Source organism: Amia ocellicauda, chromosome 9 (assembly GCF_036373705.1).
Source record: "Amia ocellicauda isolate fAmiCal2 chromosome 9, fAmiCal2.hap1, whole genome shotgun sequence".
In the NCBI taxonomy this organism is placed as follows: Eukaryota; Metazoa; Chordata; class Actinopteri; order Amiiformes; family Amiidae; genus Amia; species Amia ocellicauda.
Window position 1 is genome coordinate 11525995 of NC_089858.1, and position 13236 is coordinate 11539230.

A 13236-nucleotide genomic window follows, 5' to 3' on the forward strand; every position below is an offset into this window, starting at 1 on the left:
AAGAGACAGGTTTGAAAACATAAAGGGGATCTTCTGCAACCGGCAACATCACCTCCCATAATCACCGCTCTCAATGGCGCTGAAACATTCGTCAGCCGCCTCTGGGCTACATATGCGATTTTAAAAGAACTATTCACACACACTCACACACAGAGAACGGGCTGCTACACAGAAGATTAAATAAAACCAGTATTTATTTTCTTTAGTTAAATGATCAATTATGAAGATTAAGTCAAATTAGATAATTTCTAACACTTGCACCACAGAGGCGTAGCGGGAGAGAGTGGCAGATACAGAGAAAAAAGTGGGGGAGGGAAAGAGCTTTAAAATAATATTGATGTCATAGACCCTGTCATATCTAAGCAATTTTGTTACTGGGAAATGGTTTCAGTTACTTTCTGGCTTCCTCTAGGCTCCAGCTAATCCGCTCAAGTGAGATTTGCAGACGATTCCTGAAACCATTTTCTACCGAAACTTCACACAACTTAAACACAAACACACACACAATTTAAAAGGGAAAAAAAAATGAAATCTTGACAGCATGAAGGGGGCCCTAATGTTATTCCAGCACAGCTGTTTTCATTTAAATCAACGGTATTAGTCATCATCATTCTTTACAAAAAAAAAAAAGCACCCAACCACCCAAACCTGCAAGTTCTCGAATCCTGACTGGTTGTGGAAAATTAAGCTCACGTCTCGGAATAGGTGCAACAAAATGATCGCAACTATCATCTTTGCGTTCTTCTTTGTTGTTATCCTTTTCTATAATTGCATTTCAAAAGGTTGTCTGAAGTCTTAATGCATTTAATTCTTTGCCTACTCTGAAAGGTCCAGTTAAAGCAGTTAAGCCAGCTCAGTGAATCAAGTTTCCTGTTAGTTTTTAATCTCTGTGTTTATTTCTGGCTAGCCATGGACCCTGACTTCAAATCAAGGTGATTGTGTGCAACGCGGAGAAGGCGTACTGCTCAACAGGACAGTAGCCCGGCTAAACCAGAGCCAGGAAGGCCTCCTCCAGAACTTTTAAGGGCCATCTCTTCAGGCCTTGGAGACCCAGCCTTTTGTGAGCGGTTGGCTGTTTACCAGTCAGGACTGTGTTTTTTCCACCAGCAAAGATGTAATCTTGCCTGCCGTGTAATGCAAGAGACAGTATTGATCGCACTTCCACCGGCTGCTAGGACCATAAAAATAAGATACCGTGTGTGAGTATGTCTCTGTGTGTATGTCTTTTTTTTTTTTTCTTCTATCTTTCTTTATTATTTTGCACCCTGCTCTCTGATTTTCTGTTAAACAGTCACAGTACTGCTACATACTTTCCACAGACAATATTGTGTTCAACTCCAGGCCCAGGGTTTCAGTGTCCGTAACTATATTTCAGGGTGATGAATACACAATCTTCTTCAGCCCAGACAAGCTCAGATGAAAAACAATGTAGACCAGTGCCATTGCCTTCTAGTTTTCCTTTGTCATTCACCTCCCTGTTACCCAATTATCTAAACTAATAGTTTGCTTATCTAGACCTTTTCAATGGCTTTCAGTATTGGGATCAGTTTTTTAATCTGCCACTTTTAGGAACTGGAAACCATTAGAAAAAGTAAAATTAAGTGGAATTCAAATTAAATTAGGGGACCAATCATGGAAATTCCAAATAGTAAGCATTGAAAAGTCTTGCCAAGATGTACTTCTGAAATGGCCACAGTGGTTGGACATCCCCAGTCTTCACTAACACCATCTTTTGTATCCATTTTCCCCAGCATTCTCAAGTCTGGGATTAGAGGCAACAGTTTTATGGTTACTAAGAAAGACCCATAATAGAAACTCAGCGGCATATTTCACAAAGCCACACAATATATACATAGAAGAAGCAGGAAGCACTGTGGATGATCTCTATGCCTCTTTATATCTGAGACACAACGAAGTACCAGCAACATGGCTCCACAACGCAGTCATTGGGTAAACGTACGTCTGAGGTGCAGTGCAGACAAGGTCACCCACTGTACCACTGTGAGGATTTAATGGAGATTAGACTGCAGTAAATAAGAGGTTTTACAGTGGTTCCAAACCTTTGCATCTGATTGGCTGTAAACACAGGCGACTTGTCACAGTCTCGCCACTGGTAAAGGAAGGTGCAAAAGGTCAAACGCTGACCTCTGACAGACCGCCTTGATTGGACTTCGAAGGTCCAGCGGGTGCGAATATATATACGCAAGTAAGGGAAAGCGAATGCTCTACTGTTCCCGATAAAATCAAATTATATAGGATTGGCCAACTCCTTTTACAGATCATATTATCTGTCGTGTTTTTGTAAAATTGCTTTTCTCCTTCTACACAGAAAGGTGACCTGGCCAGAAAGTTATTCCCAGCTGTGTTCCCGAAGCCAGGGAATTCCCCAAAGACACATTTAACATTCCCTGGCATGAGGCGTGACTCAAGAAAGGGGCTGACTTTGGCTCTCCACTTTAACAGGGAAGGTCAGTGGTGAGTCCAGGAAAACAAGTGAAGGTGAAACACAGATGCGCAGAAAAAATAAAACACCTCAGGGATGGCCAACTTTATTTTGTACATTTTTCTGCACCCCACCAAAATAAGATTCCATACCAAGGCTTCACTCTGCATGCTAAGTGACGTGAAGAAGGTAACAGCATTAGATAACTACCTTCATAACCTATAATTTATTAATTTATTTGTAGTGTTTATTATTTATTTTATATGCTCAGCCAAAGTGCGTTTAATTTTAATGTGAATAAAACAGGTTTTTATAGCAGCTCTATATTTTTAGCCCGGTGAATGAGTCTTAAGAAACATAGAATATAATTTTTTATTACAAAGAAGGCACGTATACTGGAAGAATAAAATCAATAATTAAAAACACAAAATTGAAATACACAACATTGCAATCAGTTCTTGTGTGTGTGTGTGTGTGTGTGTGTGTGTGTGTGTGTGTGTGTGTGTGTGTGTGTGCGTGCGTGCGTGTGTGCGTGTGTGCGTGTGTGCCTTCATAGAGAGCATACCATCTCCCAAGTCATCCTCCAACTCTTTCCACAGAGAGAGCAGCACAGCCGCTCTTGTGTGTTCAAGTAATTGAAAACACTGCCTCGGGCGATATCACATTACTGGTCACGAGAGACTGACATTGGAATCATTTTATAGAATGAATACCGTAAATAGGATTGCGGTCTCTTTTTTTTTTTTTTTTAATTCCCTGAAAAAAAAAAAAAAAAAAAGTGCGGGGATCTGATGATGCTAGATAAGAGATGGGGAGAGACCAGTCATTGGCACATATATCTGTTCGCTTCACCTAAACCATGGAATTGGTCTGTGCCAGGATCTCGAAGTCAACCCAAATGTTACTGTGTTTAATAATTTCTAGGCCTCGAACTCAGGTATTTAAAAAAAAACTAGAAAATAAAAAAGCCTCCACTGAATAAATACTGAGAAAGTCAGGGAATTAAAATAAAATAAATAAATAAATACATACATACATACATAATCTTCCGGGATGCACCTCTGTGGGTATTTAGTCCAGTTAAACATTCTTCAGCCCGGTACTAATATGGGGCACCATGAAAACTTTATGAGACAGATGCTTGTATTCGGGGTGTGCGTCTGTCACGATTGTAACAGATTTCCACCAAAAAGGATGATTCCCCCTGTGGAAAGGGACTAAGAAGTTGTGGCAGATGATGTCTCCTCCCCACTGTACCTGAATACACTGACGTGATGTTCACTGGAGTATTTGCACTTCTTTAATGAACAGAATATAATTGTGAACTATATTACTGGTACAAATGTGTACTATTTTCCAGTTTGTTCGTTTTTTTGCCCCCCTGTAAGAGTTGTGGTCAGACAACCAACCCCTCTTCATTACCGGCCTTGATGAATTTTGCCCAACCCCCCGAGTCGGTTTTGTCTTCCCAGAGAAGAGAGACTCTTGAGTATAAGTCCCTCTCCATCTTTCTCTCTTCCGCTCAGGTGAGTTTCTTTCAAGTGCTGCGCGCTGGCCGTGCAGCCAACAGTGATGCAGTGCTTCTATTAACCCCCCACTGATGTCCGCAGTGGAGCCGCCATTGTTTATGAAGTTGACACGTGCGGTAATGGGTGTTTGTCCTTTCTGCACATAAACAAAGGGACAACTACCGCACAAGAGCCAGGGGAAAACCACACCCCTGGTCACCGGGAGGAGCCGAAACAATCCCCGTTTACTTTCCATTTATACTCCTTTTGAAGCACAAAGTAATTTATTTTTTAGTTGTTGCTCATATTCACATTTTCATTTGTTTTAATTGGCAAGAAATGTTTTACCAAATGCTTTGGAGTAAGTAGATTTGTTTTCTTTTCTTTTTTTTTTCGAAATGCTATCCATTTTACATTTTTTCCACATTGAGTCCCTGGATGCTCTGAAAGCTTTTGTGTGACATGCACTTTTGTTTAAAGCGCCAACCTTATTGAGTTTGATTTAATTATATTTATTAATGTTCAAATATTGCAAACACAGGATATTTGCTGATGGAAATTAAATTTTAAAAGATGGAAAATGTCAAAACTACTCAGAATGCACATATACTGTTCTTTGTTGAAAGGATTCGATTGTTTACGCAGTCGCTTCATGAATTTCCAATAGCCCATTGGAATTTAGCTGTTGTTCACTAGCTACCAAAATGAGATAGCAATGACTTCAGGAGTCGTTTTCATGAGTGTGCTGCTGTCACACAGCTTGATTGTGTCACAGAATATTCACAAGCTAGACCTTTGTAAATACCCGAGGGACTGCATAAATATTAACATACAGTAACACCTGAACTAAACCGTTAGAGGTATTTTTTTTTATGAACAGGATGAAGTAAATAACCTGAAGAAGGTATTCCAGACAAAGTCGCGATGCCTTCAGCAATCAACAAACACATGTCAGCTGTGACTAACAAACTACAATATGACTACTAGTCTGCTCTTCTGATTTTATATACAAACACACATACATATACATACCCTTACTGAGAGTAAGTTATACTTTACATTAGTTTTTGAAGACTTTCTGAAGAAATCAGCTTGTGCAATGCATTCGGCATGCATCAATTCACAGAGCAGAAAGGGTCTTGCAACTGTTTCATTCAAATTTTATGCAGGTGGATGAGAATCTGCATTTGGTAGCCTGGGGGTATACATGCTATTAAATTCTTTAAGAAGCTTTTAGTTAAACCAAGATTCATAATAAAAGACACTCAAGAAGAGGTTTATGTTTTAAAATAGAAGCTCTAGGTCTTTGTGTGTGTGTGTGTGTGTGTGTGTGTGTGTGTGTGTGTGTGTGTGTGTGTCTTTCAGCAAAAAAAACAAATGCCTTCTTTGCACGCAGACTGTGTAAAATTGTTCAGATTTTAAGATGCCCTGAATTACCCCCCCTCCCCCTAGTGCAAAGTGTCTGAAAACTATAATGTCATTGATAATGTACTAAATAAATAAATACATAAATAAACAAACATGGGCATTTGCATCTGCATGTTCCATAGAACAGAAATGTACTTTATCCAGTAGCTCAGTCTATGAAACATGAAAGTTGGGTTTTGCACTGATTGCAAACAAACATTTTCTTAAGGAGCAGAATACCAAACCCATAATAACTACTCTGTGAAAGCTAAAATATCATGACAGGATGGCTTTGACTATGAAAACCAATTATCTTCAAGTGGATTTTTTTAAATATATGGAAACAATACACCACTTCTTCTGTGTACAATAGTTCTAAGCACTATATGGAGAGAGAGAGAAAAAAAAAACAGCTTCTATTTACATTACAATCTTGAAGCAAGTGGGAGACTATACACATAAAAATTATCTTAATAGGCGGGCACTGAGTCTGTTAACATGGGTTTCTAGATGACAAGGTTTATAAAGCTTCAGGGAAAAACTGACAATCAAGCAAAGGAGAAAAAACAGACAACAAAAACAGGAGGATGTTTTTTCTGTGCCTGCATAGGACACGAGCACAGTCACAGAATGACCTAAGGAATAAAGAGGTTACCCCCACATCTGGGGAAATGAATTTGACCCCCAGAAAGGGCGTAAAAGTCGCCCCTAAAAAGCGAACAAAAGCAGCAGTGGTGAAAGGGAACCCAGAGCGCCATTCATCGCAGCTAATGACTTGTTCATTAAGAGTGATGATGGATAAAGACTTCTCACGCTGAGATGAAATCAAGATTTATATGCGTTGTTTCCTCTCCCAACTTGTGGGAAGATCATCATCATTTAATTCTATCTCTGCGGCCGGTGATGGGCATCCAGAGAGCGGGTTATCAAACGGTGCAGTCAGCTGGCAAAATCCAAAACGTGCCGTTGGCACATCTGGACCGTGCCGCCACAGCTGAGGGTGAGCAATGTTTTTTGGCAGCTGGCCAAATTGCTGGGAGATGCTTGCAGGGCTTCATCGCTGCATACTGGTTTCTCCTGTTTTATTATTATTATTATTATTATTATTATTATTATTATTATCACTATATATTTCTTTTTTTCTTAATCATACTTTCAATGCACTTTTTTTTCTGATTTCATTGTTTGTGTGTATGTAAATATGTAAAGGAACAGACACACATATTGTCACATATAATGTCTTTCCAGTTCATTTTGCCCTTCTTCTCTTTAAAACCCCCTTATCTTGAGTTTGGAACAGAGACAGCTCCTCAGTGTCCTCTACTGTTATCTGCTCGAATTTTTATTAAAACTTCAGCTTTTTATCATCTTACAGGTAATGAAATTGTGACAAACTGTACACTAGATACTGCCTCTTAAAGGCCACCATGGCTCTCCTTAAACTTCACTTGGTCTGGTTTGGATAAATCTACCTTTGAATTGTGATCTTTGTTAATGGCTCAGGCTCTGCATTAACTTTAAAAGTCACTACATTCATTAATTTGCAAGTGTAAATGTAGAGCAAAAGAGACAGGAAAAGATCACTGTATATCCTTGCAGATTATAATTCCTTCTATGTAGGTTCCTAAAGTGGGATTTAGTAATGGGCAATAATCTTTACAAAAGAAAAACGATGCACTGCACTCAAAAACCATATGGAGGAGATATGTTTGATGGAGACCATGTTTCAGTATTAATAATACATATCTGGCCGAAATGAAGGGAATTAAACTTTAAACATCCGGGTTCTTCTCACTGCTCTCGTACAATGTTCTTGCTGGAACATTGCACCCCCACCACTGCAGCCCAGGATAGGCTTGGGCAAGGCCCCCCATTCCTGTAAGTTTCTGCTAAGAGTAGAAAAATAGTACAAGAACAATTGCTCACCTGATCCCTTCTGTGATCCTTTCCTCTTCTTAAGCGCTTTCTGCAGGATTTCCTTCATGGTCACTTTCAAACTGTCCACAGGAATCAGGGAGAAGCCATGGGCAGCATTGCTGAGAAAATATATAAATATATATTCAGTCTATAGAAATCACACTACAAAACACCATTCAAAACCCATCATATTCAAGAGTAAATTCAAAGATTAAACTGGACCATCTTTTGAGTCAGGGCCAGCCAGACACTATTTGTTATCTCAGAGGCTTGGGTTAGCATTCCTCTGGATGTCAGATGTAAGGAAAGATCCGTATGGTTCCCATTCAGCCGCACTCTCGTTGCTCATTTGGAGCAGCTAGAAGGCTGTTTAGAGTATGATTTATTTAATAAGTGTTTGTAGATTGTATTCACAAAGGCTTTTTGTATATGTGGATTTGAAGAATGCAGGAATATTTTCTGTCAAAGAAAAAACAGAAACAGAAGTCTACCATGATGAAAGATGTAAAATCTGTCCCAGTAAAGGCTTTTACAAACTATACTGCTCACATGGCAAAACTGTGGCATCTTGTGACAATACTGTCCACATTTTGGTCAGGTGAGTTAAGCCAAAATATGCTAGTTTCCCCCAAATATACAAAATAAGAATTAAAAACATTGCATATGCATTGTTGATTAAAACCAGGTCAAAACCAAGCCACAAATCTGCAGCCCACTGATTCCACCCAGAATGGCAAACTGCCGAGGGGTGGCCGAGGGATTTCTCATTGACCACGTTGCACAGATCTGGGAAGAGGCAGGCAGGTAGAGCCCACTCAGACCTGAGCTGCGACGGGGGATTTGCCGGGTAAATAAGAAGCAATGATGGAGAGGCAGTGTGTGTGAAGCATGAGATTGAAAAACAGAAGGATCAGAAGGGGCTCCCGAGTCGCGGTGATGTCAAACTGCAACAAAGACCGAGGCCAATCGGCACGGTGGCATCGCCGCGCTCTGCCCCTCTCTGTCTCTCTGTCACGTTCATCCCTCTGATGATGTGCTGTATTTATCAGTGCTCAGTCAAGACTCTGCCTTCTCCCACAATGTCAGTCCCCAGCTCACTCCTCACAAAGGCGTATTTCGAAGAGATCTTTCTTCCACACTGACATTTAATTTAGACATTATTTAAACAGAACCGGAGTTTGACCGAAAGCAACTGTGCTTGAGATCCATTAACAAAGACACATTAAACACACACTCACCAAATGAATTTGCTTTATTCTAGAGAGCAAAAGACAGAAACTGAAATATTAATGTATGCTCACATACACTGCTCTCCTGGAAAAGGCTAAGCAAGCGCCACAAAAACAAAATAAAACTTCCTTTGCTGGAGGGATTCCTATCGCTGCCCCTATTGTACAGTTTCATTTGTGGGTCTGACCACTGCGCTGCCCGAGCACTTTTGACGCCAGCAGTGCCAGCTTTCACTTCAGCTTTCACTTCACAGCCAAGTAGCCTAAATTCACCCTGCTAGTCAGCCAGGGAGTCCATTTTAACTTGGTCAATTCCTTCTTAGCAAGTAACTGCCCAAGGCCTGTCAAAGTAGCTTCACTGGCTCCTGTGTCAGGCAATGGCAGCTGCACATAGGCCATTCTTTACCTGAGGAGCTGGAACAGGGCCCAGAATGGTGTTTGAAAGTTTATTCTGCTACAAAAACCCTAAGAGGAGATGAAAAAAAGGAGAAGAAACCAGGGTTCTTCTAGAAAGCTCTAAAGATACTAAAAGAGATAAATAAAAGATTGCACTACTTTAAATTAAAATTCTTTTAAAACATCGGGCTAGGTTACCAGTTACAAATAACAGTAAGGAGATCCAGTGAAAAATAAATCATGAATTCCCCTTTCATTGTGTTTTTTTTTTTTTTTGATTAATGGTTTATTAAGTGGTATAATAATCTATGCGGCATAATCTAAGCAGCTTTTTGATCAAATGCATAATGGAAACTGAACAGAAGAGAAGAAAATGTAATAGAGAAGTAACCTTCAACATGTTGTAAACACATTTATGCATAACCTTACTGGAAAATCTTGCTGGGCAACTAAAACACATGGCTGTGAGAACAGCGTTTCCGGTGTGGTCGTCAGTGTACTGAAACCGGTTTTCCCAAAGAAGGATGACCTTTATAAGCAGTGGTAGAATCTGACCAATCTGAAAAATAAATAAAACTAAGCACACTATACATGGAAGCTAAAAATCATCTTCGACTTTCTGCAAGAGAAAACCCTGTTTAAAGAGGTAGATTGTGCTCTCTCATGAGAACACCGTGTGCATGCTTTCTGGACTTTTATCAATGTTATGAGCATTTTCTCCATTCGTCCAGCTTACTGCTCCACACTGCCATTTATTATTTAATTCCTTATATATTCTTCTATTCACTTTAATCACACAGAAAACAGTGATTGCCTCCAACGTACTCCACCACACTTGTGTGCTACTGCCAGATGTCTTTTCTGCTTCTTTAATCCTGAAAGCTAAAATACATCTCTGTCTACAGAGAACTACACCAAAAACATATGCTGTCAATTTTAAATAAATAAATAAATACACACATACATACATACATACATAAAATGAATGAATAGATGAAGGCAAAACAGCTTCATAAAGCTTGCACAAGAGCAAATTCAGCTTAAAAGCTAGAGTTACACTTTTTTCCAGGATAACTAGACAGAAAGATAGATAGATATATAGACCAACTGGCATAGAGATAGATAGACAGGCAGATACATAGGTAGACAGATAGGTAACATACATACATACATACTGCTATTATTAAATCAAAAACTTTTTGTTATCCTTTTTATTTCCCCTCATCCGGATTGGCTTTGCCTGTTCAAGATTGTATCCGGAGCCAAACTGCCAGCTGTTTTCCTCAGCTAAAATGTGTTTTAAGTGCTGTAGCAGGATGGCAAAGCACAATGAGACCCGCCAGCCGGAGTACCTCCTAAGGCAAACGGGAGAATCAGTGGTTAAAATGCAGGATTTTTGGTTGTGGGCCAAAATGTAATCTGCCGCACACTGGCGTGGCATAACCAGGGGCCTTGGGTTGCAATTTATTTTGTTATTTTGATTTTTTTCCCCAGCACTGTTTGCACAAACTCGTTGCTGAGTGCCAGTCCTCTCTGGCACAGGCAGACTCTTCAAACCCGATTAGCAATCATAATTAAAAAGAGCTTCACAAAGCTCTTTAATATAAATTATCGCAAAAACTGATTATTATTAGTTGCTGGGCATTCTAGTGCAAACAAAATACATTTTTAAAAATGGAAAAGTGGAGAATCCCACTCCAGATAAATCAGACTGCCCAAATTGCTCTGGAAGATGCCTCCGCCCGCAAAAAATATTTAACATGAATAAGGCTGCTTGCTCCCTCTGCATTTCCTACGCACTGCATTTCAGATGACTAGCAGTAAGGCGCTTACCCCTCCTGCTTACTGAGTAGCCGCTGGTAGAGAATCAAAATGTCAACGGAGAATTAATTTTTATAAAAGAAAAGAAAAATACAAAATACAATTGGACTGAACAGCCAATGCATACAGATGTCCACTCTATAGCAGTTCAGATTCCTGCTCCGGCCACGCAAAAGACCTCAATCACAAACCGGGCAGCACAACATTTGCCATCAAGGGGCGACAAGTTTCATGACTAAATAATTAACTGTCTAAAGGTCGGATCTGTAGGTCACTACATTCACGGAGCCCTGTTGGTGCATGAGTACTGTTCCGAATGGTTTGATTTCATATTCCTTCTTGCTTGCGCCGTTTTATTGTTGTTGTTTTGTTTTTTCTTCATCCAACTGTAATTTCAAAAAGGCTGTAGAGCAACAGAACTGAACGCTGGAGGAATACTCAATGATCCAGGTGAACCGTCAATCAGAGAATGTCTCTCTGGGGATTGACATCAGGATATCTTTTTCCATACACCTTCCCATTTTTAAAATAAACCATTTGCCTCTCCTTTCCTGCCCAACCCCGTTTCATCTCTGTCTTTCCCTCCCGCATTAAAGTGCAAACTGGACTGTGGCACAAAGCCCTTGATAAATCGGGCCCATTAGCCTGGAATTCTGCAAACCTTAAACTAAAAACGTAACAAAACAAGAGCATCATTAGCAAAAGAGGAAAGACCTGATCCCAGTCTCTGCTCGTGAGTGGAGATAAATGATGACTCCTCACTCCAGCCCATTACAGAGTCTATTTATACAGCAGGCCACGAAGGAGCAACACGAATTCCATAGCTTGTTTAGAGAATTAGGTTACTAGTGTTTCAAATTGTTGGTTAATGTTGAAATGGGTAAGTAAGTAAATAAAATAAACTACGTTTTGTAATGGTTTCACAGGGATTGTATTTATAATGGAAGCTATTGTTTGCTGTGACCGTTGAATCAAATAAGTTTAAGGCTTGAGTTTCTGGAGTGCCTTCAGACCATGAGGGTTGGGTTGGGTTGGGTAATCAGAATAAAAACAAAGTCCTACATGGAATGGTAAGAATGATACACACAATATTTAAACAATTGTGATATTATATGTACATATAGACTGTTTTACGAATGCAAAAATACATTCTTAGGTGATGGGAAAGGATTGTACACTTGGGGTAGTTTTTCACGTATTCTGATTACAGTTTACTAGGAGGGGTTAAAATGTTTGCTAGGGACGCACTGTACTGAGATTCCCTATGTATTATTCGTCAAGCAAATCCAGGGAAAAAGACTATTTGAGTGAGAATGAGTTTTGCATTTCATTTAGAACAACAAATACCAGAAATAACACCAGTGAGTGCAGAGTTTCCTCGCCTTTCTTTGCCAGGGAGTCGGTTTCTGTCATTTCTTCCTGCAAACTTGATGCTTAAATCGACAGCACTTCTGGGAGCGTGCAGTCCTTCACCAGTTCATTGCTTCACTCGGGGTGCCGATTAACTCCCCCAAGGAAACACCGTGCTAATATTCGTTTTTTTCTTTCTTTCACATAGCTCCACCAAACAATATGCAAGAATAAGCTACATCCCTGGCTGTGCCTTATACTAAGCTGCCCTTCTACAGCTTAAGGTGTCTGGGAAGTTCAGGTGTGTAAGTCCCTGCTCTCGACACAGTTCAAAAAGCTTTGAGAGGAAAATCAGGCAGGGACAGCAGTAAGACCCAGTGCTGTTAATGTGCTTCTCCATAAAAGGCACCTGAGTGACAAGGTAACAGCAAGTAAAGGAATTCCCTGGCACTTCTCATTGCCGGGCATTACTGGGAGATTTGAGAAGAAGCAGGAATAAAGGATTGCCTTCTGTATTTTTTCATTAGACTTTTCTTTTGTTACCGAATACATAAATCCATTGTGGCACAATGCAATATGTATCATCGTGCTACACCTGCGGACGTCTCATAATGGCTGCCATGTCCCTGCAGTCAGGAATGATAAGTGAACCCCCCGTGAATGTTAATGATAGTGATCATTCTGAGCCAGCCTGCCTCTCCATCTTGCTTTACAGCCGGAGTGTCAGAGACAGGGTGGCAAGGTTCAAGGGAGTAAAAAGAAAACAAACGCTCAAGGTAAAAAATTTATAAATAAATAAACAGAAACAATCTAAATGCATGCCTATGTATAAATGCATGTATGTATCTATACCTATATCTATATATCCATATCTATATATAAATATCTACCTATACATATATATATTTCTTTTTTATAAAGAGATAGATAAATAGATAGATATAAATAAATAACAAGATCCTACCCCACACACCCAATAAAACCCACCGTGATTTTCAACTCACCCAGACACAAAAACACAAATATACACAATGCACTTGAAAAAGACAGACCAAATATGTTGAAATATCTATATACAATACAAGATATGCCTTGAGCAAATTAACAATGGCAGTCCAGGACACCATTTAACCTTTAGTGTTCTCGTCCTCGGCTACGTCGTCTT

The 13236-nt window shown here is 39.8% G+C and overlaps 1 protein-coding gene across 2 annotated transcripts in view; it reads right to left on the reverse strand.

The window, feature by feature from the left end:
- mapkap1 (MAPK associated protein 1) overlaps positions 1-13236 on the reverse strand; it is a 97646-nt gene that overhangs the window by 40804 nt on the left and 43606 nt on the right. For both annotated transcript variants that reach the window (XM_066713144.1, XM_066713143.1), the window contains one exon: positions 7285-7394. In XM_066713144.1, the coding sequence (XP_066569241.1) occupies positions 7285-7394 (110 nt within the window). The remainder of the gene's footprint in view (positions 1-7284; positions 7395-13236) is intronic.